The sequence below is a fragment of the Oncorhynchus gorbuscha genome, linkage group LG16 (genome assembly GCF_021184085.1).
Source record: "Oncorhynchus gorbuscha isolate QuinsamMale2020 ecotype Even-year linkage group LG16, OgorEven_v1.0, whole genome shotgun sequence".
Lineage (NCBI taxonomy): Eukaryota > Metazoa > Chordata > Actinopteri > Salmoniformes > Salmonidae > Oncorhynchus > Oncorhynchus gorbuscha.
In genome coordinates this window covers 61844654-61871359 of record NC_060188.1, presented here as the reverse complement: position 1 = coordinate 61871359, position 26706 = coordinate 61844654, and the positions used below count along the sequence as shown (strand labels likewise).

At 41.2% G+C, this 26706-nt stretch overlaps 1 protein-coding gene across 3 annotated transcripts in view; it reads right to left on the bottom strand.

The window, feature by feature from the left end:
* Window positions 1-25297, bottom strand: part of LOC123998804 (flotillin-2a) — a 33000-nt gene extending 7703 nt beyond the window's left edge. Inside the window, exons 1-3 of one of the 3 annotated variants that reach the window (XM_046303964.1) lie at window positions 25069-25297; window positions 12727-12808; window positions 4324-4414 (exon numbers count right to left, since the gene is read on the bottom strand). In XM_046303964.1, coding sequence (XP_046159920.1) covers window positions 4324-4414; window positions 12727-12808; window positions 25069-25117 — 222 coding nt within the window. In that variant the 5' untranslated portion in view covers window positions 25118-25297. Of the gene's footprint in view, window positions 1-3599; window positions 3691-4323; window positions 4415-12726; window positions 12809-25068 lie in introns of those variants that run through there. The other 2 variants (XM_046303963.1, XM_046303965.1) reach the window with 2 other exon arrangements.
* Window positions 25298-26706: the final 1409 nt, after the last annotated feature.

Genomic DNA, 26706 nt, shown 5'->3' with positions numbered 1-26706 from the left:
TTTGACTCAACAAAATCACAGCACCATTGAGAGGTACACTTTCTGCTTTTCTCCTATGGGTACACTCACAATGGCCACCAGTCATGCCATCATAGACTTGAATGGGGACACATTTTCTATTCATTTGGCAGCAAATGCAGTTAGGAGTGGAGAAAAGGAGAAAATGTGTCTAAAAATGGTAGATATTTATTTGGACATTTGAACAGTTATTACAGAGACTGCAGTCGTTTGGCTGCTGGACAGTTACTTTAAAATGCCATGTATGCCAATAATACTTGTTTTATTTCCCAAGATATGTACATACTCTGCAGTTCTATTTCTAAAACAGCACATCATTATAACCACTCATTTATAAATTCTCCCTACATAGGCCTGCAGGAATAAAACACAACCCTTCCATAAGCGATCCCCTTACATACCTCCCTACCAATGAATCATATCGTCCAGGGTCAGGTAACATGTTATGGATAGTATTACCAAACAGAACCACACCTAAATGACTGGCCTTAGTAACAACCCTGCCATGATTCACAAGGCTGGTTAGAAGTAAAGATATGTTTACCCTAGATCTCTTACTCTTAGTGACTTATTTTTCTTACGTCAGGCAACAGTTTGCGGTCTTACTCTCCTCAAAGCTAAACTCCACTCAGAAACATCCATTCATACTGAGGACTGGAGTCATTAGTCATGTTGTGGAAATGTTGTCCTGCGCAAAACACTGATCTGGAGTGAATCTCAAAAGTATTTTCCTTGATTCCTCTCTGCTCGCCTCCTTCTCAAAACATCACGACGCGAGGAAAACTTGAGGACAAAGTAGAAGATCTCCTCCAATACTCTGTTTCCCTCTGATGTTTTGACAAGGAGAGGACATTTGGAATCGAAGGAAAATACTCCACCCTGGTCTTCGTGAGGACCGAGTGACACCGTCCTGTTATGAAGCGGCTATGTGGGGGACATCACTTATTTTATTTTCAGGTTTACCAATAAAAAAAAAAACAGTATTGCTAAAGTTGAGGATAAATCGATTCACCAGATGAAATATCCTCAGATTGGCCCTATTCAACCAATCTTTGAATCAATGGCGGTTGTGTTGTCCGCTGCAGCTGAAAGGGAAGAGAGTGAGCTGGTCCCTGAGGCGAGAGATGTAACTGGACATAAGACTCCAATGAGACATGCACTCAGAAATGGTCTGTGAGCAATCACACACAGTATAATTGGAGGGAAGATGGCAATCATTTCATGATAAACACTGATTATAAAACGACCACAGATAGACAGACAAACAACCAACCAACGCATCAGCAGGCCACCTGACAGAGACAGCAGGGGGGAGCTGTGCCAAGGAAAGGTCAGCATAGAGATGAGGACTGGTGCAAATGTGCCCTACGCCACCCTTACACCCCCCCCCCCCCGCCCCGCTAACACCACGGTCCCTCCAGCATGCTCTAAAAAGGGTGGGCAGAGTACCTAAGCAAAACAAAGAGAAAAAAATACATGAACACAGAAAATATGAGCCTGATGATCGGAAATAATACAAATGTTTCCTGACTTCAGTGCTTATTGAAACAACCTACTTTCACATGAATGACTTTAGTGGGAAACTACTTTCGTTGTGTTATGTTTTATGTGGGAGGGCCCTGTTATCTGGTTAAAATAGAAGCCGCCCATTTAGGAGGTTGCCAAGAGACAGAACTCACTCTTCCAGTTTCAAACATGTGGACACCTGTTTAGAGCTCTCAATATTGTAGTAAAAGGTCATATATTGAGAAATAAGAGACATCTTATGGGTGTGTTAAAGGTCAAAAGGAAGGTGGGTATATCCACATCTGTACTGAGCCAATCCTATTACTTTGAGCAGGGACAGTCTCATTGAAAAACACATTTCAAAGACTAATCTTCCACATAACTCCTGTTACCATAGAAACCAGGACAGGAGGCTTGTTTAAGCTCATCCAATCATTTAGACCTCATTAGGGAAGTGCAGCGTTAAAGCTTCCTCTGCATCAGTGGGCACATTGTAGTCATGCCTACTGGACAGACTAAGAAAGTAAGAAAATGGAACATCACACAACTTGTGGCTACTGAAGTTTAGAAATTAAATTACTTCTGAAGTATAGATGTAATTGAATTGGTTGTAATAAATTACGCATGCTATACTAGATTAATCGTAAATAAGACAAATGTCCAGTGAGAAATAATAAATAAAATGCAGGGAAACTTGGAACTTGCATACTCACATTGAATTAACATTTGCTAGTTATAACTTTGAAAATCACTGTTAATCAGACTTTCACTGCAGATTGGCCCTAGGGGGGCTAACACAATGAATCAGGCTTTTGGCACAGAGAAAAGGTTACAATACAAAAAGGAAATGAGTGTAAACACAAAATAATGTAAATGTTGGGAGTCAAAAGAAACTTGTCAGACTTTATTCAACTCCCTTGTACCCCTTTCAAGGAAGACTCAAAGGCAGAAATTTACAAGCAATCACTAGACTGTTTCTGCCTTGATACGAAGGTCAATAATTCTCCACAAACAACTAGTTCCACCTGATATTCATGGACATTAGATTCATCACTATAATTCCTGCTTGAGCAATATATAGAGTATATTTAAGCAATAAGGCCCGAGAAGGTGTAGTATATGGCCAATATACCCCGGCTAAGGGCTGTTCTTATGCACGACGCACTACAGAGGGCCTGGACACAGCCTTTAGCCATGGTACATTGGCCATTTATCACAAACCCGAGGTGCCTCATTGCTATTATAAACTGGTTACCAACGTAACTAGAGCAGTAAAAATAAATGTTTTGTCATACCCGTGGTATACAGTCTGATATACCAGCCAATCAGCATTCAGGGCTTGAACCACCCAGTTTATAATTACTAATATACATGGGCCAAATCATTTGCAGCAAGGAGATCATCCTTTTTTAATTAAAAAAAAAGAAATCTATAACAAATCCTGTTTGCAAAATGACGTATCCAGCCAGGGATGAGAGACTACATGAAGTATGGTGTTCACTTCATTACACTTGACCACGGACACAACATTTCTTACATTCCACCATATCAATTTACACAGGCTTTCTTGTTTAGTGTAAAGTAAACAGGGTCTGAAATAACTGAACTCTTGCACAAAGAACCATACATCTCCATTTTGGAAAATGTTGTTGACTTTACATATATTTCTATTTGTATAGTCAATCAGCTTTTTATTTTTTTTAATTTAGACTTGTACAATTGATGGAGGCATTTCTTCTGTCATAACTTCTATCAGGAGAATGATTGACCCTCCATCACGGCCATGGCACCAATCCCCCTTGGGGACGGCAGGTAGCCTGGCAGTTAAGAGTTAGGCCAGTAACTGAAAGGTCACTGGTTCGAATCCCTGAGCAGACTAGGTGAAAACTCAGTCAATGTGCTCAAACAAGACACTTAATCCTCATTGCTCCAGTAAATTGCACTGGATAAGAACTTCTGCTAAATGACTAAAATGTCAAGATGTATGGAGGCTGAACCCAACCCGCCTTGAGCTGAAAGAGGCATTCCAGTCCATTCTCAGAAGGTAGGTATGGTACAGTAGGTAGGTGCTTTACCTGTGCCACCCCAGTGACAGTAATAGCTACACCCTCCGCTGTCTCTACATCCTCACACTTGGGCTGCAGGGTCATAATCTCAAGGGTTATCCTGTGGAGAATGTGGAAAAAATAAAAATAGGCATGTTCTGGAGGGAAGTGATAGCAAATTAATATAAGGGGAGTAAAAACACAAAAGGTGAAGGAAATAAAATATTAACATTCACTCAAAGGACTCCTCCAGGGATGTGACAACAGGATGTAATAGAATGCTTTTTTCCCCCAGAGCTCAAAATATCATTGGATTCTCAAATGTAGTTGTGATGTGAATTGAATCACCATATTGAAATAAATATCAAGTCATGTTAACTTGTTAATCAAAAGTGTAATAGCTAGCAATGGTGGGACCCTTCTGTACATCCCTTTCTCAGAGCATTCATTATGGGGACCCTGTTGCCAAAGCCCATAGGAGTGAGTTAACGAACACAGAGGTTAGCTGTGTAGCAAAGCCCATAGAACAGGTTAATGACAGACCGCTGACTCTCTCTCCCTTTCAGTGCAAAGGGAGAGAACAACATGGCATGGAGAAAGAAGGAAAAACAGAGAGAGAGAGACAGTAGTTAGCCAGTTAGTCCACCCGTTTGTTTGCCTCTGACGTATTGTTTGGTTCTTGACCAGTCAGTCCGTGCCCGACTGTCTGTCTTTCTGGTCTTTGTAGTCTATTCGTGGCTGTCTGAAGAATTACCTGAGCCACCCCTGTCACATCCAAGGGGACACCCTCCAAGGTTTCGATATTCTCACAGCGACAGAGGATGGTCATTATCTCCAGAGACATCCTAAGCAGGTGATAGAGTTGTAGGAATAGGAGAGGCAGGACAGTGAGTGTAGTATATGCGTACAGTAGCTGTTAGGGATGTCAGTAGAGTAGGGTCAGGGGTGAGAGGGGAGGGATTAGAACGAGAAGATACTCTAGGAGGAAGTGGCATCGGTATCTCTAGTCTGGGCCTACGCCATAGACCAGACTCTACAGCAAAAAAGGAACCATTGTGTAACCTGACCACCAGAGTCAGAGAGCTTCAGATGGAACCAAAGGCTTTTCCAGTCTATCAGTGATCGAATAATGCTAGTATTATTCGATCACTGATAGACTGGAAAAGCCTTTGTGTTACTAGTGTTTACATTACAAGCACGAACACTGCACAGCCAGTCAGTTCTCTCCACAACACAACAGACAGAAACAACTAGGACAAAGGGCAAGAGTCACGGGGAAGGATTGGTCAACACAGCAGCATTCTTAAAACCACATCTGAGATTAAGGCACAAGACATTACTCAAAAATGCAAGTCCCTAATGACAATCTCTACTGCTTTGTTGAGGCTCGCTAAACAAGTCTAGAGCAGGGTTTATTAAACTATGGGTCAGGACCCAAAGTGGGCCCTGGGCATGTGAGTTATGAGAATACATATATAAAATCACACACTAATTCTTCTTAATTTTGGTCGTTGGAGGACCGTTAATCTCTCATTTGGATCTCGAGCTGAAAAGGTTTAAGAACCCCTGGTCTAGAGAGTATTGACAACCAAGCAATTGATTGAGTAGTAATAATAATACAATGTGAATATTCAGCCCAAAATGATTTTCACTGCTCTCACACACACACACTATGTCTACAACATGGCTAAGAACACTAACATCAAATCAATGTTAGATCCACTGACTGACAGAGCTAAAGTGCATTTAGAAGCTGGCTGAGTCATCAGAAGCTCCCCATCAACAAGGGTTAAGGTTAGCAGTCTTTCAGCTTCAGTGTCCATGTCTGAGAGAGACAGAGTCAGGGCAGAGGCTGGCTGCAGCATCACTTCCCCAGGCCTCTGACTCCTTCTCTGTCTGTGTTATGGGAGAAAGGGATCAAAGTCTCACTGGGCCAGAGACACTAAGAAGATTGCTGCATCACTAAACGGGAAGAGGCTGGGAGCTATGGTTACCCCCTTCAGGGCCCGGCCCATTCTCCAGCTGGTAGCAGCTAACTACTAATGGCTACCAGCTAATGCAGGTGGGGATGGAAAACAAATACAAACGCTGCACCAGAGAAAAACTATACGTGGATGTCCTTTCTCATATTTAAATCATCCAAAATTATAGGAAAGGTGTTAAAAATATATTAGTACCATTGATGGGAAATATGTGAGGTCCAACTAGAGGCTGGAAATCGGTTTGTGCTGTAAAGCCAACTATGGTCATTGTTTGCATGCCAAACAGAACAAACAGATCAGGAACCAGGCTAGATTAGGATATCTTCTTTCTTAGGGTGTTTTCACATATAGTCCTCTTCAAAAGAACCGATCTCAGTATTTTTAAAGTGAACTCTGGGGGTAACCCCCCCCCTAAAAAACGAAAGAACTCAGTGCTCTTTGTATTCACACTGCCCTTGCCTTTGAATGAGGCCTCAACTCTTTTGCCAATTCAATTAACCTATTTTGTGGTCCAAGTCCTCTTTGCATCAACATTGCTATGTTTAGAAAGGAACCCACAACTTTTTCCAACATTCACTTAATGCACTCTGGGTTTTAACAAAGTGCAGGACAAGCCATTCTATCAGGAAGTGTTATCAGACAGCTAGATATACAGTGCCTTCAGAAAGTACTCGCACCCCTTAACGTTTTAAAAATCTTGCTGTGTTAGCCTGAATTTAAAATGGACTAAATTGACATTGTTACACAATACCCCATAACGTCAAAGTGGAATTGTGTTTTGATTTTTTAAATACTAATTATTAAAAATTAAAAGCTGAAATGTTGAATAAATAATTATTCAACCCCTTTGTTATGGCAAGCCAAAACACAGATTCAACCACAAAGACCAGGGAGGTTTTCCAATGCCTCGCAAAGGGCAACTATAGGTAGAAAAATTTAATAAAACAAGGCACTAAAGTAATACTGCAAAAACTGTGGAAAAGCTATTAACATTTTGTCCTGAATACAAGTTTCAAAGTAGTCTGTTATATTTGGGGAAAATCCAATACAACACATTACTGAGTACCACTCCATATTTTCAAGCATAGTAGTGGCTGCATCATGTTATGGGTATGCTTGTAATCCTTAGACACTTTTTATATCCTGAAAAAAAAACACACTAAACAGAATAGAGCTAAGCACTAGAAAACCTTGATCAGTCTGCCTTCCACCAGACCCTGGGTGATGAATTCACCTTTCAGCAGGATAATAATTATAAAAAATAAGGCCACATCAACACTGAGTATACAAACATTAAGAAAACCTGTTCTTTCCATGACAGACTGACCAGGTAAATTCAGGTGAAAGCTATGATCCCTTATTGATGTCACTTGTTAAATCCACTTTAAAAATCAGTGTTGATGAAGGGGAGGAGACAGGTTAAATAATTATTTAAGCCTCAAGACAATTGGATTGTGTATGTATGCCATTCAGAGGGTGAATGGCAAGACAAAATATTTAAGTGCCTTTGAATAGGATATGGCAGGTGCCAGGCGCACCGGTTTGTCTCAAGAACAGCAACACTGCTGGGTTTTTCACTCTCAACAGTTTCGTGTGTGTGTGTGTGTATCAAGAATGGTCCACCTCCCAAAGGACATCCAGCCAACTTGACATAACTGTGGGAAGCATTGGAATCAACCTGGGCCAGCATCTCTGTGGAAATGTTCCGACACAATGTTCCCTCTAAGCTGCTCTGTGTGCCGAGTAGGCGAACTGTTGCCATATTCATAGGAGTAACAACAATTTGAACACAAGGCAGAAATAATGCGGTGCGACTCGAGATTCACCATCAGCTGGAATCCCCTTTTGGTCAGTGTCAGTGGAGGAAAATGAGAGAGGAGGGATGTTGAGAGTCGGACCCTCAGTCTACTGCTCTCCCTCCGCTAAGACTGAACATCAGATGCAGGCATCCTCAGCCCAGTAAAATTTTTAAAAAGCATTTTGTAAATGTATGCTCACTCAACTTTGCTTCACAAGTAATACAACAACGGATCTATTACCGGTGTGATCATATAGCCTAGCTCAAATTGTGAAAAATATATTTTTTAAATGGCCCAAACAATGCATTTTCAGGGCAACTCAAGCAAAGCCAATATGCGGTGCTAATGTATTAACAATATCAACGTTTCACTTTACTGTGGCAATTGTGACACGCAATATTAGCCACTTTCAATGCAACATACCGAAACAAACTATGTAACAGATTTTATTGTAGGCAGAATGCTTCAGAGTAGGATTTTACTGAATTCACACACACTATTCAGCCTGTACTCTACACAGCCCGGTGCAGCATAAACAGTCAGAGCTGCATTAGGCCTATATGCAAACTGACTATTGCCATTTTTGGATCTGTGAAATTTACTTTGAACTGGACTGTGTTTACAGCACTAGCGGTCACAAGTAGATGTGCATGTTTTGAGATCAAAAGCGAGAGCTGCATTTAGCCACGAGCGCACATTTTGTTCATATTATTAGCCCAGTTATAGGTCATTTGTAGTCGGCAATAGGGGAGCGATTGCTTCCTACAAGAGCACAAAACATATACATTTCTAGACATCTTTGAAAAGTGAGTCAGGTAAAGAGCTTTGTCTTAAAAAGAGTAGTTTTGTATTTTGAGACAGGCTTGAATAAGCTAAGTAGTCAAAAGGCAGAGTGTAGCATAATTTGTATGATACTCTGTAATATATGGTATGGGAATAATAATGCATTCTATTTTGTAAAGTGGTTTCTTGCATAAAACACAACATTTTCAGTCACCTTGTATGAAGGACTAATGTCAAGCCCTGCATGTTTTCTTTTTATTCTAAAGTCTCATGTAGTTCTACTTTGAACACCACACATTCGACACTACTGTAGAATGAATGATAGAACAGCCATTTCCATTTTAAAATGTTATGGGATGCATTTTTTTTTTTTTTGATGGAGAAAAAAGCTTTTCACAATTCCTGACATTTAATCTAAGTAAAAATTATCTGTCCTAGGTCAGTTAGGATCACCACTTTATTTTAAGAATGTGAAAATGTCAGAATAATATTAGAGAAAATTATTTTTCATCACATTCTCAGTGGGTCAGAAGTTTACATACACTCAATTAGTATTTGGTAGCATTGGCTTTCAATTGTTTAACTTGGGTCAAACATTTTGGGTAGCCTTCCACAAGCTTCCACAATAAGTTGGGTGAATTTTGGCCCAATCCTCCTGACAGAGCTGGTGTAACTGAGTCAGGTTTGTGGCCTCCTTGCTCGCACACGCTTTTTCACTTCTGCCCATAAATGTTCTATAGGATTGAGGTCAGGGCTATGTGATGGTCACTCCAATACCTTGACTTTGTTGTCCTTAAGCCATTTTTTCCACAACTTTGGAAGTATGCTTGGGGTCATTGTCCATTTGGAAGACCCATTTGTGACCAAGCTTTAGCTTCCTGACATGTCTTGAGATGTTGCTTCAATATATCCACATCATTTTCCTTCCTCATGATAACATCTATTTTGTGAAGTGCACCAGTCCCTCCTGCAGCAAAGTGGCGTCACAAATTGATGCTGCCACCCCCGTGCTTCATGGTTGAGATGGTGTTCTTCGGCTGGCAAGCCATCCCCTTTTTTCTCCAAACATAACGATGGTCATTATGGCAAAACCGTTCTATTTTTGTTTCATCAGACCAAAGGACATTTCTCCAAAATGTACGATCTTTGTCCCCATGTGCAGTTGCAAACCGTAGTCTGGCTTTTTTATGGCAGTTTTGGAGCAGTGGCTTCTTCCTTGATGAGCAGCCTTTCAGGTTATGTCGACATAGGACTCGTTTTACTGTGGATATAGATACCCGTTTCCTCCAGCAACTTCACAAGGTCCTTTGCTGTTGATTTGCACTTTTCACACCAAAGTATGTTCATCTCAGGCAGACAGAACGCATCTCCTTCCTGAGCGGTATGATGGCTGCGTGGTACCATGGTGTTTATACTTGCATACTATTCTTTGTACAGATGAACGTGGTACTTTCAGTCATTTGGAAATTGCCTGAATGAACCAGACTTGTGGAGGTCTACAATTATTTTCTGAGGTCTTGGCTGATTTCTTTTGATTTTCCCATGATGTCAAGCAAAGAGGCACAGAGTTTGAAGGTAGGCCTTGAAAAACAGACACACCTCCAATTGACTCAAATGATGTAAATTAGCCTATCAGAAGCTTCTAAAACCATGACATCATTTTCTGGAATTTTCTAAGCTGTTTAGAAGGCACAGTCAACTTTGTGCATGTAAACTTCTGAGCCACTGCAATTGTGATAGTGAATAATCTGTCTGTAAACAATTGTTGGAAAAATGACTTGTGTCATGCACAAAGTAGATGTCCTAACCGACTTGCCAAAACTAGTTTGTTAACAATAAATTTGTGGAGTGGTTGAAAAACTAGTTTTAATGACGCCAACCTAAGTGTATATAAACTGACTTCAACTGTACATTATGATGAATGTAGGAAACTGTGGCTATTTCAAGGTGTGGAAAGCTCTTAGAGACTTACCCAGAGATACTCAAAGCAGTAATCGCTGATAAAGGTGCTTCTACAAGTATTGACTTCAATGTTTTCACTTTGTCATTATGGGGTGTTGTGTGTAGATGAGGTGAATTTTTTTAATCCATTTTTGAATTCAGGCTGTAACAACAAAATGTGGAATAAATCAAATGGTATGAATACTTTCTCAAGGCATTGTACTTACTTACATTTTGGAAGCTAATAGATTGCATTTAGTTAAAAGAGACAAAATAATTCTAATCAAGTCGCTTTGGGTAAGAGCGTCTGCTAAATGACTAAAATGTAAAATACTATTAACATGTAAATATGTTAACAATATTTAAATATAACAATAAATAGCAGAAGAATAACTGCAGATGAAATAATACTGTAATTGAAAATTGTACACCCAATGAGAAAACATTTGATGAGAATCACAACTAAAATCAATTCTAGCTCTTAAAGCTTCGGCAGCTTGCCTCTAAGAGCGAGAATTGATTTTAGTTGTGATTCTCATCAAATGTTATTCTTCTGCTATATGTAAATATTATTGTTAACATATTTTTTACATTTTAGTCATTTAGCAGATGCGCTTATCCAAAGTGACTTGATTACAATGATTTTTTCTTATCTTTTAGTGCTTCACACTATCCAAACCCCACAATCAAATAAAGTTTGAAACTCTTAGCTTATAGATTTCAATGCAAAAAATAAATGAATTGGAACTTCCTGAATCCTTGACAATCACTAATCAATATACAAAAATAGCACGAGTTTTGTCTGAAAGAGACCAAGTGTGAAAACAACCGTAAAAGAGCACTACAGGTAGCAAACACTTGAGCCATCCCATGACTCTACTTCACTTTATTTAGAGCCTTAATGGCAAGTATCCTAGCAACTACTAGACAAAAGCAATTGGCTGAATCCCAAATCACCCCCCCCCCCCCCTCCATTTGCACGTTTACACACACCTCCATTTGTGTCCCAAAGCTGAGGGAGTGAAAATTATTGAAGGTGTAATTAGACCTTCAGATAGCCATTTTGACCGAGCCAGCCAGGTTGCAAGCATCAGAGCTAAGTGCTATCCCAACATGCACTGCAAAATGTTTGAATTTCATACATAAGAAAAGAGGTGTGCCTAATTATACGTCACATGCATTTGTTGATGACTGATTTCGAGACTTGACACATGTAACAGACGAAATACCTCCCAAATGAAACATTTAACTGTTACGGAGGTTTATTAATTTGAATTTCATGCTTGTTTTATCATTTAAATGTGGAACATGAATTGCATCATTCAAGTCAAGAGTGTGTCCCGCAGTTAATGGGTTTATTGAGCCCATCGCCACTCTCTGGAAGTCACCCTTGAAGTTGTCAGCATTACGTGATAACGGAGGGCCCTCGAAGCGAGTTGGTAGGAGAGAGGGGGTGGTTTGGGATTCACAACTTGTCTTTATAGCTTGAAGCTAGTTCAGACATCATCCCCAAGACACAGCAGGGCAGAGAGAGAGACACATACCAGGCAAGGCAGGTTAGTTAGCATGGCAGAAACAAAGAGGGAACAAACATACACATAATACATTACATTTATAACATTAACAATACTGTATATGTAGTTAAGGGAAAATGCATCAAATAAATTGTAATGGGATATGTTGTGTTCAAAGATATAAAAACGATCACCGCAAATGTTTTAATCTTTTCAACTTGATTTCACAACTATCATATGCACTGTGGAAAATAAAATGTTTATTTGTTAAATACAGGCCAACTGTAATATTATCTGTCTGTAGCAGGAGAACAGAATTCAGTGAGAATGAACTGCACCTGACCTTCCCTAACCTCTGTCAGTGTTTGTCTTTCCATTTCAATGCTGTGCTGTAGTGTGTACAGGGGTTGTTAGCTGCAATGTGTTCGAGAGCAGCTGAGTAGTGGGTGCTGTGATGTGCTGTGTTTACACACACACCACTTGTCCAGTTTATAATATAACAAAACTCATTTATTTTGTGTTGGTGAAGAGACTATAATATCTAACGTAGATTGGAAATATGTTTAAATGTGTGGTGTAGATGTCAGGATAAATGGGCACAGTTTTAAATATGGCGTACACTAATACACTAATTTGTCTACCAACAAACAATAGGCCTTTGAGGTAAATAATGGCTGGATGTTAGGGCAGTGTAGAGCGATTTCAGTGCCAACAGAAACTGTACTTGAATTCAATATTTCTGAATTTGTAATGCACAAATGTAATCATTGAATTCATAAAGTGAACTTGTATTTTATGATTTGAAACTGAAGATTGCATTCAGTTTTACAATTCAATTTAATATTTAAATTCAACATTTATCAAGTCTAGTTTCAAGCACAGACAATGAATGCAATATTGAAATAAATATTGAATTTTAAAACTGAATGCAATATTTATTCAAGTTCCATTTATTAATTCAATGGTTCACTTTGTTCATTACAAACCCTAAAATATTGAATTCAAATATTTTAGGCAAATTCAATAGGCATATCAAATTCAGAAATATTGTTTGTTGGCACTGAAATCACTCCATTGGTGTACATTTCCAAACTGTAGGCTACCTAAATCCTGTGAATGGGTTACACCTTTTCCTTACCTCTGGATGTCTGTGATGAGCCACCAGGCCCATGACCAGCCTCCCACCACATAGGTCTTCCCATCGGAGCCACAGCAACCCCCTGTTGGCCAACACAGACAACATGAGTATGACATTGTAACCACTATCACTGATGATAACACCATAGAAATAGTTCTGTATTTTACACTGAACACATTGTTAGTCATTGTCATTGCACTGCAGTATCATTATCAGAGTATTACACTATTATTAGACCACAGTAAACCAGACCAGTATCAGACCTCAGTTTGAAGAGCTGAGGTACCAGGGAGGAGTGGGTGGTAGTGGTTGGAATATAGGTCAATAACTCAATCTAACTGAATGTAGATTGGGATTGAAATTCTTTGCTACAGTACTATAACAATGAACCATAAAGTCCATAGGTTATCAAGTCAACCAAAGCTGTACCACCCCTCCACATGCCTACAAACAAACCCAATTTAGTGTTAACCTATTACAGTGTCATATTGTATGTAGTGTTATTCCCCTCTTAGTTCAGTGTATTTGTGAGTGTTTTAGGCCTCATGTAGAAACAAGTTATTTAACTGGATTTACAGTCACAACAAGCCTACTGTAGACCACAAAAGAAACACTCACTAAGAACTTCCCCTTGCTCCACATACACCAACAAACCACAATTGATGGTGGTGACACTTCTACTGCAGGAAAGTTAGCTCACACACAAATGAGAAATCAAGTTCTGGAAAACACAATTGTGCTAACAAATGGCAGTTATCAAAAGGGTTTTTACTGATAGTGGTTGTCGGCTCCCCAGGCTATGATAAGGCCTAGAGTAAATAAACTAACAAAGACAGCTATGATATTAAAGGGGATTATTTTGCCACTCCATTCTTCCGACAGGTTAGATTACTTCACGAAAGCGATGCACGGCGCATTGACGGGGCAGAACTCAGTGTTATGATTGACGGTCAAATAGTTGCTAGCTATGACAAGGAAGCTGCCATGTGGGGAATCGTAGGCAGCTCATATCCTATTGATACCATGTCTTGTTTTGAGTTGTTTTGACTCATCACGTCTATGCTAATATAACATTTGCTAGCTAGCCAACCAACAAGTAACAATGTATTTGAGAGAAAAGTGCTCATTGAGCAAATGTACACTGCTCAAAAAAAATAAAGGGAACACTAAAATAACACATCCTAGATCTGAATGAATGAAATATTCTTATAAAATACTTTTTTCTTTACATAGTTGAATGTGCGGACAACAAAATCACACAAAAAATATCAATGGAAATCAAATTTATCAACCCATGGAGGTCTGGATTTAGAGTCACACTCAAAATTAAAAGAGGAAAACCACACTACAGGCTGATCCAACGTTGATGTAATGTCCTTAAAACAAGTCAAAATGAGGCTCAGTAGTGTGTGTGGCCTCCACGTGCCTGTATGACCTCCCTACATTGCCTGGGCATGCTCCCGATGAGGTGGCGGATGGTCTCCAGAGGGGACTCCTCCCAGACCTGGACTAAAGCATCCGTCAACTCCTGGACAGTCTGGTGCAACATGGCGTTGGTGGATGGAGCGAGACATGACATCCCAGATGTGCTCAATTGGATTCAGGTCTGGGGAACAGGCGGGCCAGTCTATAGAATCAATGCCTTCCTCTTGCAGGAACTGCTGACACACTCCAGCCACATGAGGTCTAGCATGGTCTTGCATTAGGAGGAACCCAGGGCCAACCACACCAGCATATGGTCTCAAAGGGGTCTGAGGATCTCATCTCGGTACGTAAATGCAGTCAGGCTACCTCTGGCGAGCACATGGAGGGCTGTGCGGCCCCCCAAAGAAATGCCACCCCACACCATGACTGACCCACCGCCAAACCGGTCATGCTGGAGGATGTTGCAGGCAGCAGAACATTATCCACAGCGTTTCCAGACTGTCACATGTGCTCAGTGTGAACCTGCTTTCATCTGTGAAGAGCACAGAGCGCCAGTGGCGAATTTGCCTATCTTGGTGTTCTCTGGCAAATGCCAAACATCCTGCACGGTGTTGGGCTGTAAGCACAACCCCCACCTGTGGACGTCGGGCCCTCATACCACCCTCATGGAGTCTGTTTCTGACCGTTTGAGCAAACACATGCACATTTGTGGCCTGCTGGAGGTCATTTTGCAGGGCTCTTGCAGTGCTCCTCCTTGCACAAAGGCGGAGGTAGCGGTCCTGCTGCTGGGTTGTTGCCCTCCTACGGCCTCCTCCACATCTCCTGATGTACAGGCCTGTCTCCTGGTAGTGCCTCCATGCTCTGGACACTACGCTGACAGACACAGCAAATATTCTGCCACAGCTCGCATTGATGTACCATCCTGGATGAGCTGCACTACCTGAGCCACTTGTGTGGGTTGTAGACTCAGTCTCATGCTACCACTAGAGTGAAAGCACCGCCAGCATTCAAAAGTGACCAAAACATGAGCCAGGAAGCATAGAAAATGAGAAGTGGTCTGTGGTCACCACCTGCAGAACCACTCCTTTATTGGGAGTGTCTTGCTAATTGCCTATAATTTCCACCTGTTGTCTATTCCATTTGCACAACAGCATGTGAAATTTATTGTCAATCAGTGTTGCTTCCTAAGTGGACAGTTTGATTTCACAGAAGTGTGATTGACTTGGACTTACATTGTGTTGTTTAAGTCTTCCCTTTATTTTTTTGAGTAGTGTATTCAATAAAATGTAGAGGAAATATAATTTAAAATGTTGTCAATCTTTGCTCCACGGTTGTGAACACCTCGGGTTTGTTGCGCAACAACCCACCAGTCTATTATAGCTGCCTTTCAGAAGGAGCAAATTCAGTTGAGGAATGTAGAGAATGACTGTCAGCTGTAAGGGCAACCAGGGTCATGTTCAATAAGGCACATTGTAGATAAATGTTTCATGCCAAGGGAACATTGTCTGTTCATCTACCCAGACAAGCATGTGTAATATCCCTCCAAAATGTGGAGGAAATGCAGTTTGCCTAAGGTACTGTAGACCTGAGAGGAAATTAAAGAATCATTCAAATCAAATTCATTGCATGAACCACCACCATAATAAATAGCCTAGCATTTTATTGACTAAACACGAGTTTCTAAGCTTCCTTGCGGATCATGAGGACATGGCTTCATGTCACATTAATAAAATGTCTGCCGTTGGGGGCCTCCCGGGTGGCGCAGTGGCTAAGGGCACTGCAGCGCCAGCTATGCAACCAGAGACGCTGGGTTTGCGCCCAGACTCAGTCGTAACCGGCCGCGACCGGGAGGTCCATGGGGCGACACAATTGGCCTAGCGTCGTCCGGGTTTGGCAGGTAGGGATATCCTTGTCTCATCGCGCACCAGCGACTCTTGTGGTGGGCCAGGCGCAGTGCACACTAACCAAGATTGCCAGGTGTTTCCTCCGACACATTGGTGCGGCTGGCTTCCGGGTTGAATGCGCGCTGTGTTAAGAAGCAGTGCGGCTTGGTTGGTTTGTGTATCGGAGGATGCATGATTTGCGACCTTCGTCTCTCCCGAGCCCGTACGGGAGTTGTATCGATGAGACAAGATGGTAGCTACTAACAATTGGATACCATGAAATTGGGCAGGAAAAGGGGGTAAAAAATGCAACAAAAAAAATGTCTGCTGTTGTTTTTCACATGATTTGTGTGATTCAATCCTTTTATAGCGTGTGTGAGTGAGAGAGAAAAAAATTGACCCTTCATCTAAGGTATTCTGGCTTACAGGTTTAAAACTCACAGCAAGGGCGTCAAGCATTTCTGGCTGTTGACCAGAAATGTCCAGCTTTAACGACACCCCCACACACGAGGGGGAGACGCTGGCTTGTCTTGACGGCAAACAATCTTTAACTTATTATTAGGCCTACAGAATGACATTTTAGCTGCAAGGGCATCCCGCTCAGAGGCTATTTACAGTGCCTTCAGAAAGTATTCACACTAGAGGTCGACCGATTAATCGGAATGGCCAATTTTAAGTTTTCATAACAATCGGAAATCAGTCATTTTGGACACCGATTTTGCAGATTTCTTTTACACCTTTATTCAACTAGGCAAGTCAATTAAGAACACATTCTTATTTTCAATGACGGCTTAGGAATGGTGGGTTAACTGCCCTGTTCAGGGGCAGAACGACAGCTTTTACCTGGTCAGCTCTGGGATTCAATCTTGCAACCTTACGGTTAACTAGTCCAACACTTTAACCACCTGTCTCTCATTGCACTCCAAGAGGAGCCTGCCTGTAACGCAAATGCAGTAGAAGCAAAGGTAAGTTGCTAGCTAGCATTAAAAACGTATCTTATAAAAAACAATCATAATCACTAGTTAAACTAGTAATATCATCAACCATGTGTAGTTATCTAGAGTGTCCTGCGTTGCATATAATCGATGCAGCGCTGGGGGATGATTTAACAAAAGCGCCTTTGCGGGAAAAAAAGCACAATCGTTCTACGATTGTACCTAACCATAAACACCAATGCCTTTGTTAAAATCAATACACAGAAGTATACATTTTAAACCTGCATATTTAGCTAACAGAAATCCTGGTTAGCAGGCAATATTAACCAGGTGAAATTGTGTCACTTCTCTTGCATTCATTGCACGCAGAGTCAGAGTATATGCAACAGTTAGGGCCGCCTGGCTCATTACGAACAGATTTGCCAGAAATTTACATAATTATGACATAACATTGAAGGTTGTACAATGTAACAAGAATATTTAGACTTAGGGATGCCACCTGTTAGATAAAATACCGAACGATTCCATATTTCACTGAAATAAATGTTTTGTTTTCGAAATGATAGTTTTCGGATTCTACCATATTGGTGCGGCCCGCCACAGGTGTCGCTGGTGCGCGATGAGACAAGGACATCCCTACCGACCAAGCCCTCCCTAACCCGGACGACGCTAGGCCAATTGTGCGTCGCCCCACGGACCTCCCGGTCGCGGCACCACCCGGGAGGCCAAAGAATGTGTTCTTAACTGACTTGCCTAGTTAAAGATTAAATAAAAAGGTGTAAAAAAATGCCACTCAAATGCCACTCAATTTAAAAATCTAGATGACTTTTTATGCAATATTGCCCAAACCTACGTGCTGGTCAGAGACTCCCAGAACCATTCAGCACTCACTGCATACTGAAATTTTGCAATGAGGGGTGTGGGCCATATTACAAGATGGACGTCTTAATGCAAGTCTCCAAAGTGGAGAGGAGCAATGCTGAAACAGACCCTGGAAGGATGGATTATTTCAGTGACTGACTTGTAGTCACAGCTGCTGCTCTGCTTCCCTCAGAATACTTCAGATGCCAGACAGACTCCACATACTAGAGGCCACCATGGGAGTGAGAATTTACCCCTTAAAAAGCATGGCATCACATTTTGGCTAGCTTCATGCCTGGTTGATTCATGAGCTATGGCTAGGCCTTTGTTTCTTAGAAGAAGAAAAAAGTCCTATTTTACTAAACTTTTTTTATTCTAAGAGAAAATCATAAGTGTTGGAGGGTGGTCTGTTCATAATGGACAGTTATCAAATTGTATTTGTCACATGCACCAAACAATAGGTGCAGACCTTATTGAAATGTTTACCTTCAAGCACTTATTAAACAACAATGCAGTAAAGAAAAAGTGTTAAGTACAAAAAAAGGGTCTGGGCTACGTTCTTAAATAATCGTAAGGTATGCTTTCACCATAAAGCATTTTTTTTTTAAATCTGAGACCGTGGTTGGATTCACAAGAAGTTCATCTTTAAACCTATGTAAAATATGTTTTGTTTTGTGAATTTTTATGAGTATTTCTGTATTTGAATCTCACTGGATATTGGCCAGGTGGGATGCTAGCGTCCCACATACCCTAGAGAGGTTAAAAGGCTACTAAAAATGGTAAATGTCGGTATCGTTTTTGGCAAGGAAAATATCGGATATCAGCCAAAAATGTCATATTGGTGCATCCCTAGTTTAAATGTCTTACTCACATCGGCTACGGAGAGCGTGATCACACAGTCTTCCGGAACATCTGATGCTCTCATGCATGCTTCAGTGTTGCTTGCCTCGAAGCGAGCATAGAAGTGATTTAGCTCATCTGGTAGGCTAGTGTCACTGGGCAGCGCACGGCTGTGCTTCCCTTTGTAGTCTAATAGTTTTCAAGCCCTGCCACATCCGACGAACGTCGGAGCCGGTGTTGTACGATTCAATCCTAGTCCTGTATTGATCCTGTGATGGTTCGTTGGAGGGCATAGCAGGATTTCTTATAAGCTTCCGGGTTAGAGTCCCGCTCCTTGAATGAGGCAGCTCTACCCTTTAGCGCAGTGCGAATGTAAACTAATCAAAGGCTTCTGGTTGGAGTATGTACGTACAGTTACTGTGGAGACGATGTTGTCGATGCACTTATTGATGAAGCCAATGACTGATGTGATGTACTCCTCAATGCCATCGGAAGAATCCTGGAACATATTCCAGTCTGTGCTAACAAAACAGTCCTGTAGCTTAGCATCTGCGTCATCTGACCACTTCTATATTGACCGAGCCACTGGTGCTTCCGGCTTTAGTTTCTGCATGCAAATCGGAATCAGGAGGATAGAATTATGGTCAGATTTGCCAAATGCAGGGAGAGCTTTGTACGCGTCTGTGTGTGGAGTAAAGGTGGTCTAGAGTTTTTTCCCCCTCTGGTTGCACATTTATCATACAAGTAAAACGGATTTACGTTTCCCTGCATTAAAGTCTCCAGCCACCAAAAGCACCGCCTCTGGATGAGCATTTTCCTGTTTGCTTATGGCCGTATACAGGTCGTTGACTGCAGTCTTAGTGACAGCATTGGTTTGTGGTGGTAAATAGACAGTTATGAAGACTATAGATAAACTCTTTATAAATAGTGTGGTGTCTTCACTATCATTAAATTGAAGACTTAGTTTTTAATCAAAGATTCTATGTAATTAGTATTACGTGATTAAACTGATTAATCATGTAACTAGGATGTCGGGGCACCAAGGACAATATTCAGATTAAAGTTATAATTTCCTAAAATAACTTCTCAGATATTTTATATCTGATCAAATAGTCTGATTAATGAATTATTTATTTTACCTCACTTTAGTCTCATTCCAAACGTCGTAAATTGGTTATCTGCACGAACCCAGGCTTCACTATGAGTCATCCATACATCAATTGTCTTAAATAATTTCTTTATTACTAACTAAGTAATTCACAGAAATGCATAAACAAACAACGTCAATATGGTTACAAGAAATGTACAAGAAAGTGCCCTAGTGGGCTAAACCGGCATCGCGGCTTGTTAGACAAAAGGGAAATGGTGGTCGACCAAGAAGTCACTACAGAGTTAATAATTCTAACAATTGAATGCTAATCCTTTACACATGAACGCTCACTCATTCGGGAACAATTGCAATCAATATATATTTACGCTCAGTGTGTAGTCTTGATCGCTGGTGAAAAGTTTGTTTCTTTTGTAGAATTATCCGTCCCTCTCTGTGTGTGGTTAGAGTGGATTGTTCAGATTGACATTCATTCATTCGTTATAGAATGGATGTTTCAGCGGTTGTCGGTCTTCGCATTCAATGATACAGAATTCCTAGCTGCAGACTAGTAATTAATATCAAAGACTTGTTCTTATTCTGTCTGTATCAATAGTCTAAGAGTTTACCACGTGGTATGGTTAAAAGATTCAGCAATGGTCTACAACCTTTGTCCCCTCGTAATGGAGGAAAACATGGTCTGGTGATAATTTCTCAAAGTTGGGTTTTATTCGGAATTGCAGAAAAGGGGCTGTCCCAAGATGCCTGACCCTAACTGGGCTCAGGGGCGGTCCTCTGATATAGTTAAACTCAAAAGGGAATTGGCGTTTCCTTCATTAAACAGACCAAAACCACATTGAAAATTGTGTAAACAGTATCATACTCACTCATTCATCTTATACAACAATTAGATGTAAACCTCATATCTGAGGCTATTATATAAACAGTGTTATGGTAATGTGGCCACACCGTCTCTCATGAGCTTCCCCAAGTTGTAACACAGACCAGTTCGTAGCTGGATTCTTCACCGATCTTTTATACCTTTTCCGGAACATGACATTTGTTCGGACCTCAAGCTTTGAGAGGTGGGAGAAATTCCTTTGTTCTCTATGAAAATTCACTCTCTCTTATACTGTGTGGCCATGAGAAGGGTCTTTTCCTTCTCTTCAGAATTTGCGATCTCTCTGACCACAGCAGTCTAGATGAAGGAGGCAAGGGGGAGGCAGGGAGAGGGGGAGGGGCTTGCTGTACCCAAAGAGGACAACGTCATGACAGTGGTTTACAGCTTATGAGATAGGATTTACTCTCCTGAGGTAGAGGAAATCCTCAAGACTTCCTTACTATTAGATTTTGTGCACCAGCTGTTGTTTACAAATATACACAGACCGTCACCCCTTGTCTCACCGGAGACGGCTGTTCCATCTTGCAGATGCAGAGTAAACCACGCCAGCTGTATGTTATTCACGTTGTCAATTAGCCACGACTCGGTGAAACATAAGATATTACAGTTTAAAACTTCTTCGGGCTAGTGGGCAGTATTCAGAAGTTTGGATGAATGAGGTACCCAAAGTAAACTGCCTGTTACTCAGGCCCAGAAGCTAGGATATGCATATAATTACTATTGTATAGAACACTAAAGTTTCCAAAACTGTTAAAATAATATCTGAGTATAACAGAACTGATATGGCAGGTGAAAACCCGAAGACAATCCAGCCAGATCTCTTTTCAGCTCACCCTTGATTACTATGGCTGTCAATGGGAATCAAAAGGAATACCTCCCAGATTGCAGTTCCGGTATTCTCCATCTTAAATTTTAACATTTATTTACATATTAGGGTACCTAAGGATTGATTAGGAATGTTTGATATGTTTGGAAGAAGTTTATTGGTAACTTACGGGATTCATTTGTATGCATTTTGAACGAGGGAACCGGTGGATTACCGAGTCTAGCGCGCCAATGAAACAAACTTTTGGGGATATAAATAAGGACTTTATTGAACAAAAGGACCATTTGTTATGTAGCTGGGACCCTTGTGATTGCAACCAGATGAAGATCTTCAAAGGTATGTGATTTATTTTATCGCCATTTCTGACTTTCGTGACGCCTCTGCTAGGTTGGAAAATGTACGTAATGCTTTTGTGCAGGGCGCTGTCCTCAGATAATCGGATGGTGTGCTTTCGCCGTAAAGCCTTTTTGAAATCTGACAAAGCGACTGGATTAACAAGTAGTTAAGCTTTTAAATGATGTATGACACTTGTATTTTCATGAATGTTTAATATTACGATTTCTGTCATGAATTTCACGCTCTGCAAATTCACCGGATGTTTTCGAGGCCGGGCACTAGCAGCACGCCTATCCCAAAGATGTTTTAATGTCCCATTGGTATGATATTAGTGATCGTAGTTTGTCTATTTTGTTATCCAATGATTGTAAGTTGGCTAATAGGACTGATGGTAAATTGGCTAATAGGACTGATGGTAGAGGCAGATTACCAACTCGCAGTCGGATCCTTACAAGGCACGATGACCTACATCCCTGATATCTGTCTCTTTCCCATGTGAATCATGGGGATTTGGGCCATGTCAAGTGTCTGAAGTAAATCCTTTGCATCTAACTCGTTAAAGAAAACATTTGTCCAGTACGAGGTGAGTAGTCACTATCCTGATATCTGGAAGCGATTTTCGGTCATAAGAGACAGTGGCAGAAACATTATGTACAAAATAAGTTTAAATTACACGAAAACTCACATAGCACAATTGGTTAGGAGACCGTAAAACAGCAGCCATCTCCTCCAGGGCCATTATGAATTTCATGGGGGATGAGAGAAGCTAGCCTGTGCCTTAACCTAACTTTGACCCCCTAAACCTAACCCCGGACCTTAAACCAAACCATAACCCTAAAGTTACAAAGACAGCTCATGTACTTGCTCAACAACTCTTCGGTCAGTTGCAGCATGGTCATCTAGTGACAAAAGGAAAAGTGAGGGTCACTGTAGTATGGATCACGTGACCATAATAATTTGGGTTTTCATAGTCATCTGGTGACTCATACCTCTGGTTTCAACACAAGGGAAAATCCAAAAGCTGTTCTTTCATTCAGTAAGGAATGTAGTCCTGATAGCCAACAACGATGAGACAGCCTATAGGGAGGTCGTCAGAGACCTGACAGTGTGGTGCCAGGACAACAACTTCTCCCTCAACGTGAGCAAGACAAATGAGCGGATTGTGGACTACAGGAAAAGGAGGGCCGAACACACCCTCATTCACATCAACAGGGCTGTAGTGGAACGGGTCGAGAGTGTCCACATCACCAACAAACTATCACAGTCAGAGGAAGGCCCCAAAAATTGTCAAAGACTCCATTCACCCAAGTCATAAACTGTTGTCTGTTACCGCACAGCAAGCGGTACCGGAGTGCCAAGTCTAGGTCCAAAAGGATCCTTAACAAAATATGTCAGGAAGACCCAAGCCATAAGACTGCTGAACAATTAATCAAATGGCCACCCAGACTATTTACATTGACACCCCCCTTTTGTTTTTTTACACTGCTGCTACTTGCTGTTTATTATCTATGCAGCCACTTTACCCTTACCTACATTACCTTGACTAACCTGTACCCCCGGTCCCTGTACCCCCTGTATATAGCCTTAAATATTTTCCTAGTAAATATTTTCTTAACCAACAATGCAGTTCAAGAAATAAAGTTAAGGGCTTGTAAGTAAATATTTCACATTAAGGTCTACACCTGTTGTATTCGGCCCATGTGGCAAATAAAATATTAGACAGGAAACTGGTTTCTCAAAGAGGTTATGATGAAAACAAACTACTCTGCACTGTAGTAGGCTACACCCCAAACCAGAGTCAAACTACTGCAATCTGTACAAGACGAGTACAAATCTGATTCTCTCTTCTCTAACCAATATTACATAATCAAATCTGATTTTGCTGAGTGATTTGTAATCCTCATACATACCATCTGTCTCAATAATAAAACAATCAAAAGGGTTGATTATGATATCATGCCTAATTTGTGTAACTTTCTACAAAAGACTAAGATAGCCTAGCTACTCACGTATCCTAGTGGACCGAGGGAAGTCTGTCCTTGAAACTGCCTGAAAATTACATTGTAATCTTTCAAGGCATATATGCAGCTACATTTACCAATATAACATAGTTAATTGCATTTCTCCAGTGCTGCTACAGATCAGGGTCTGTAAAGATGGAGTCGGTTTCCAGACCTTAAAAGACCTCACGCTACATCTAATGTCTCTAACTTAACTCATATGGATGAAATAAAGCCATCGGCAATAGTTCCACAAATTCCAGTGGTTTGCTCAGGTTTCACATGTCACGAGTCATGACAACCACATTCCCTCATATTGCCACACTGCAAATAGAAGGCTACAGGCAGTCTAGTATCCAGAAATGACATTTTCAGATGCAAAAAGCATATAACATCATTAGTAAAACCTATTAATATGTTCTTTTAGCAAGTTATTTATACTACGTTTAGAGTTGTACTTTATTTCATGGGTAATATTCCATTAGCTACAATCACTGTGGCTTTAACATACCAGGCCAAATTTCATACCATTTCATCTGTATTACGTAAATCTGCTATGACATTTGTGGTCTGAATGTATAGGTAACTGTAAATCGATCTAGGTAAAATCGCCTGCTAAATGGCTAAAATGTCAAACGTATTAGACCTGACATCACAGACAGCCTGACATACGGGAATGGGCGGTTCCCTTCCCTCACGACTCGGAGACCGTCATTCATAATCAACGTTCCACTTGAATCACTTGATTCATAACGACATAAGTGCGATTGTGGTGCTGTTTACAATCACATAGTGTGTCGTAGAGGTGTGGCATCTAGAGAAAAAAAGTGATACGTACCTCCTGCCCTGAGGAACACATAACTGCAGCGTTTAAAATAACTGGAAACATAATTCAGGTCGGAATGTCGGAGCACTAGAAAAGAGGCCCGAGTTCCCGAGTTGGAATTCCGAGTTGTGGGTGACTGACCGTTCAAATAGATTTTTCCCAGTCCGAGCCCGTTTTTCCCCCGAGTACCCAGTTGTTTTGAACGCGGCAACTGTGAGTCAGCTATCTGTGATCTAGCTAGCTAGCTAACTAACGTCAGAGGAATATAGTAACGGTCTACATTTTCAGAATTGGTAATGACACAATGACGAGGTTATCCATTGGGATAATCACGCGCCAATGTGCATGTCACTGTAAATAACAAGTGAAAGTAACAACTTAATATTTACAAAGTTGAAGATGAATGTAACAACAGTACGTACCTGAAACAACAAGGGCCTCATTTGGTCCAACAGTATAACAATTACCCATGTTATTTCAAAACGCGTATCCCAAACCAAGTGCGTCTGTCGCCTAAAAATCTTCTATGGTATTATGTCAGCGCACAAGCACACGTTTATCGCGTGCCGGTCCTCAAACGTACTTGCGTAATCCCTGCTTTATTATACAGTTTTCATAGACACTGGGCTGATTCAATCATACTGAACCGCGGGGCACCGGTCTATGGCACGTGACGTAACTGGGCAAAAATTGTGAGGGAGGAGCGCCATCTCAAATAAAGGGAATGCGATGAACTTTCAACCAGTGCAAAACACGTCTACCCGGGCGCCCGAGACAGATTAATCGAATCTCCTCATTGATTATTTGTACGGCTAATCGATCCAAGAAAGAACAACAAAAGCGCCTTTAGCGCTTTCTGTTTAAAGGCGCTTTCTGTTTTCCCCTTTTAAAGTGGCTTAGTCTTAGTCCGATTGTAATGAACATTTGGGCGTCAGCACATCGCCCACCGCACTTCTTTATGCACATACAGACAAGTGTAGAATTTCACCAGCAGGCGACACTACACTACAATAAATGGTGATGGGGTCGGGGACTCATGGAATGAACGTGTTCCATAGTGGTTCTGGGCTGTTTATCGCTGAAGTAGGCCTACTGTGTACAGTATTTCAAGTGTTTGACCAGCAGGTTGATTTATTTTGCATCATTGTGCCTAGGAATAAGTATTACCAATTAATCACAGTTCAAACGTGTAGTGTTTTATTGTAGTTTTTACCTGCATTTTGAAGGAACCATCAACATATTGTAATGACCTGACTAGATCATAAATGAACAATTGTCCAGACAGAGGCTTGAGTTTGCGAATTGACGGTTTATTAAACCAACTTTACACAGGCTACTGTTTGGGCCGTAGCACACACCAAATAGATTTACATTACATTTACATTTAAGTCATTTAGCAGACGCTCTTATCCAGAGCGACTTACAAATTGGTGCATTCACCTTATGACATCCAGTGGAACAGCCACTTTACAATAGTGCATCTAAATATTTTAAGGGGGGGGTGAGAAGGATTACTTTATCCTATCCTAGGTATTCCTTAAAGAGGTGGGGTTTCAGGTGTCAGGAAATAGATGACAGATAACCCACAAGCCAATCGTGACCTTCTCTTGTGAAGCCCAGACGTAAGAGAGAGAACAAAGGCTGAACCTGGTCTTAACTTCCAATGCGATCACATGGACCGGTGAATCCCACAAGTCGGCAAGTTTTCCTTTTCCTATTTCCTTTCGGTTTGCCAAGAGAACTCAGTCTCCAATCTCCCAGGCAGTACCTTTCACTCTCTTGTTATACTGCCTTGCTGGCTTTGGTGTTGGCCTTGGTGATCCTACCAGCCTCTCACAGGTATTTTTGGAATGAGTCGACATACTCGTCATGAGTCAACACGTCTTCGATTTTCAAGGAGCCGTGGACTAGCAGCCGTGGAACTCGGCCAAACATCAAATAGAATGGCGCGAATCCTGTCATTTCGTGTGTGGTAGAGTTGTACGAGAAGGTGAGCATCTGTATCATCTGGGGCCATCTTTCTTTTGCTCTCGCTGGTAACGATCGGACCATGTCACCGT